The sequence below is a fragment of the Coregonus lavaretus genome, assembly GCF_964263955.1.
Source record: "Coregonus lavaretus genome assembly, chromosome: 37".
In the NCBI taxonomy this organism is placed as follows: Eukaryota; Metazoa; Chordata; class Actinopteri; order Salmoniformes; family Salmonidae; genus Coregonus; species Coregonus lavaretus.
Genome location: NC_140024.1, coordinates 27825037 through 27829797, shown reverse-complemented (window position 1 = coordinate 27829797; position 4761 = coordinate 27825037). Strand labels below are relative to the sequence as shown.

The following is a 4761-nucleotide window of genomic DNA, read 5'->3' as shown; positions in this document are numbered from 1 at the left end:
CGCCACTCATTCTAGTAGAATCCAACAGCTGTGTTATAGCAGTCAATATGAGCAGTGTAAAATAAGTTTGGACTTGTATAAGAAAGAACGGCGCGGTCTCGCAGTATCACACGGTTTGATTGTTTTTGAGAAGGGAAATTAAGGAAACCAAAGAAATGAAATGCAGGGCGGACTGTCGGTCATTTTGTAGAACTGCGTTTTGGGTGTAACTTTGCCCTTACACCGGTAGTCGAATGCACCCACGTCGGGGCCTCGGGAAGGGCTGGCTCATGGCAGAGGGAGCAGTCTGCCCTAAAACCCGGACCATAAAACTCACCAGGAAAGCCAGCAACTATCCGGGACAACTGTGGAATCGTATTGGACCTTTTGATAAGCGCGCGCCAGGCGTTTTGGCTGTATATTGACGCGCCAGATTGACTTTAAACACAGTTTTAAAGTTACATATTATTTCAGCGGAAGACTATCATTCTTGCATCGCTGCCTGTGTTGCTACATCGCTACAATCAAGCCGTTCTAGTGCGACCACACCCTCCCCGCTTCCTGATACTAGGCTATACAGAAGATGTAGCGGGAGAAAGCACAACTGACTTTCAGTTTGGAATCCCCACCACTCATTTTTCAGTGATGTCTTGTGGTCGACCGACATGTTAGTTGTGAAATAATGTTTAAGACGTGTTCAGGAGTTTAGGCCATAATTTCAACAGGGACACGACTGCTATGGATATCAAAACCGAAACCCGACACAGGATATTCCGGACAAGACATTCACTCCCCGCGTTTTGCTAAGAAGTGCTTATGGACAATAGATATGCCTATGGAATCGAACCTGCCGGACGAACAAGTGTCTATCACGGGACTGTGTATGAAAAAGAAGAGGTTGAAAGTCGCGGGAGGGCCAGTGCAATTGGCCTGTTGCGTTTTTGGAGCCTTCTGTTTGGAAAGACTCATGTAATGATGATGCAGGAAAGGCAGAGGGAGCGAGGAGTGGTCGAACGGAACAGTCTGGGTGGTGCTCTCCTTGTAACTGGAATGAGCCAGCCTCCCGGTCAAACTAGGGTGGTCAAATTTAGTGGGTACACTTCAACGGACAATACGGTTCACATACACCCTGCCCTCAAACAAGCAGGTATTTTAAGATCCTATCGTGTTCTCGAGAAAATTTAATCCGAAAAAAGGACACGTCTTAAAGTTGTAGTTTATCAGTTCAAATATTATCAGATCGATAATATTTTTTTGATTTTATTAGATTCATAAGTTTTAATATTATCTTTGTACAGTCTGCACTGAAGTATAGGCACCTTGGTGGCACTGCAGTTTAGTGTGTGATTTTGACTAATATAGTTTATTACAATAACCTGTGAATTTTTCTGTTTTGCGAAAACCTGGGACTACAATAGATATTAGCAGGTGGTTGAAGTTTTTTTCCCAGGGTATTTTAGTTAGTATGTAAACATGACAACGAATAAGTTATAAACACTGAGTAAATGAAAAGTTAACATTTGAAGGGATTCTCGTCACCAAAAAATGAAAAGGAAGTGACTGTTTAGAATAGTTAATTTTATAGATCATAGCTCAAAACCAAGGTACTAATTTAACCCCAACAGAATTCCAAGCCGTACTTTGTATGTGAATAATGAGCTGGAGTACCATGACATAGAAATTCTAATTTGATCTCAGCAAATGTTTACTTTGAGAATACGATGCCCTGTGCTTTTTCGCAATCTCACATTGACACATACAGTGGACTACATATACTCTGAAGGACTATAAGGAATATTCTCTGGCCAGTTCAAACTCACAGTTTTACACATATAGGGGTGTGGGTTATCGTTAATAACAATGTCTTAAACTACGCTTTCTGACCATGGAGTGTGTGACGACGTAAAACACGTTTCTCATTGAAACCCCCCCACTAATCGAGCAGCTTGACCCCCCTACTATGGCTAGTAGTGGCTCAGGGAGGTCAGCTAGCGAGGGTTCCAGCAGCACACAGAGCAGCAGCGTGCAGCAGAGGAAGAAGCTGTCGTCCATCTGTGACACGTGTAAGGGCAAGATGCAGCTGGTTGCCGACCTCCTCCTGCTCTGCAGCGAGACACGGCCCGTGGTCACCGCGGACGGCGTGGCTGTGGCCGAGACCTTCGAGCAGTGCCGCGACACGGTCATCGCCCGCACCAAGGAACTCTCCATCCTCACCCACGACATCCAGTCGCAGCTCAACATGGGCCGCTTCGTCGAGGTGGGAGACCGCTTACTAGAGATGGGGGACCTGGTGGTGTCGTTGACCGAGTGTTCGGCGCATGCCGCCTACCTAGCGGCGGTAGAGACCACGGGTTCTCAGCCATGTCTGCCAGGGCTGGTGGACCGCTACAAAGTGACACGGTGCCGCCACGAGGTGGAGCAGAGCTGCAGCATCCTCCGGGTCACATCGCTGCCGGACCTCACGCCCCAGCTACTCCTGGAGCTATCTCAGAACATCTCCCGCAGCCTCAAGACCCTGACAGACGCCTCGGGCCTGGCCAGCGAGAGGTCCAAGGACCGCTTCGCCAAGGAACAGTTCAAGCTCAGCGTCAAGAGCATTAGCACGAGCGGCACGGCCCTCTTGGCCTGCGTCCGTGAAGTCAAGACGCAGCCCAGTGAGCTGACGCGCAACCGCTGCGTCCTGTTCAGCGCGGCGCTGGTCCAAGCGGTAAACGCATTGGTCGGGTTCGCCACGGAACCGCAGTTTCTAGGCCGGGCGGCGAGCGTGTCGCCTGAGGGGAAGGGTGTGCAGACGGCGGTTCTGGGCGGCGCCATGAGCGTGGTGTCAGCGTGTGTCCTCCTCACTCAGGGCCTCCGGGACGTCTCCCAGCATCCAGAGAGCAGTACTAAGATGGCAGACTACAGGGAGCGCTTGCGCAACTCGGCGTGCGCGGTGTCGGACGGCTGCACGCTGCTCTCACAGGCGCTAAGGGAGAGGTCTTCACCCAGGACTCTACCGCCAGTCAATTCCCATTCTGTGAATTAGTTGAATAAAGAAATAGAAATAAACCCATTCTAGAAGTGATCGTGGATGAGAAAAAATCCCATCTCTATCTCCTTGTTTTGGCATACCAAAGAGACTGGCTCGGATTGGCCCAGTTCGTTTAGGGTCGGGAGGTTGAGTGAGAGCAGAGAGCGAACACAAAGGAAGGAGTCTGGATCTGGTTCTACGGATGAGATAGGTGTGCTGTGTTTGGAGTTTTACTGAGCTTAGAAGTAACAACATCGGAAAACAAGGTTTTGGTTGCGCTGGATGTGACCAGAACCTCACCGTAAGAAACAGACAACTTAAACTCAGTCTCCTATTTACATACACCTGTTGGCCTTCTCTTTGCCAAAAACAAACATACAATGATCTTAAAACCTGATAAAGTTTACCTCAGTTTTCAGCTATGGTGAAAACGCCAGATATGAAATGATGGATGTAGCCTGCCGTGTGTGTGACCTATCACCTATGACCTATGACCTATGGACCCCCAGGTGACCTGTAGTAGATGTACATGTGCTCTAGTGAGAGTAGGAAGTAAGAAGAAGAGTGTCCTCCATCGCTTGTGTTTTTCAATGTGTGAAATTCTTAAAATGGGTAAAAGCTGCTGTGAGTGTGTGCCATAGGTTTTACACTATCTACCAGACTTACCATAGTATTGTTCATGTGTTTTTTTTGGATCATGCATGTATAAATTAGTATTTATTTCAACTATTAAAAAAGGTTATTTCTCGTAAGCGCTGTTCTCAGATCAGTCTTTGTGTCAGCATACCGTTAATATACATGACTCTGTTATAACAAGCACTACTTCACAATGTGATGTAGACAGTCAAACTTAACCCTAAATGCTCCACAAATCACTTCTAAACTATGTTTATATTGTATAAAGGGTGGCTTAAGGGTTTGCCAAAGCACTAGATGTAAGGGCCCTGTTATATCACCCTGGTATTGTATGACATTTGCTTGTACATTATTTATGAGGTCTCCATGTAGACCTCTTAATGGTTTATGAAGGCTTCATTTACCCTCACAAGATGGACCTTGTTTAAAGTGACCATAAAGACAGTGTGTAGCTACATGATTGAATAAGGTGAAACACAGTAGTTAGAAGACTGACTCTCTCTCTCTCTCTCTCTCTCTCTCTCTCTCTCTCTCTCTCTCTCTCTCTCTCTCTCTCTCTCTCTCTCTCGCTCTCTCTCTCTCTCTCTCTCGCTCTCTCTCTCTCTCTCTCTCTCTCTCTCATGTATTGGAAATATTGTGATGATGGATTGATAGCTAGATTTGATCATCATTATGATGATGAAAGAATATGGACCATATTAACATGATGTATATGTTGTCTGTAGTAACATGAAGGAACAGGTGCTAGTGGGGAATATTACAGATGATGATAAATAACAGTCTTTATTGCCTGAAGGAAACACACGCTCTACTCTGACGGAAATTAGCCATGTAAATTAATTCAGGTTGCCATGTCAGCCAGATATTTTAATTTATCACATAGCCTTAAACACAGGGTTTCAAAGAACAATACAGCAGTTTGCTGTAGTTTGAGAGTGTTTCATTGGTTGAGTCTTGTGTACTGAATATTTAGTTTAATTCACTATGAGGTGGTTTAGGCCTGGGCCCGTATTCATAAAGCCTCTCAGGGTAGAAGTGCTGATCTAGAATCAGTTTAGTTTAATTCACTATGAGGTGGTTTAGGCCTGGGCCCATATTCATAAAGCCTCTCAGGGTAGAAGTGCTGATCTAGAATC

General features: G+C 46.1%; 1 protein-coding gene across 1 annotated transcript; it reads left to right on the top strand.

The window, feature by feature from the left end:
- Nucleotides 1–3741, top strand: LOC311111596 (talin rod domain-containing protein 1-like). Its single transcript, XM_084154363.1, has one exon. It carries the CDS (start codon nt 1940–1942, stop codon nt 3002–3004), a length of 1065 nt encoding a protein of 354 aa, XP_084010489.1. The 5' UTR covers nt 1–1939; the 3' UTR covers nt 3005–3741.
- The last annotated feature ends 1020 nt before the right edge of the window (nt 3742–4761 follow it).

Excerpts from the sequence above, each read along its gene's own strand:
- LOC311111596 (XM_084154363.1), top strand. The coding sequence starts at position 1,940 with ATGGCTAGTAGTGGCTCAGGGAGGTCAGCTAGCGAGGGTTCCAGCAGC.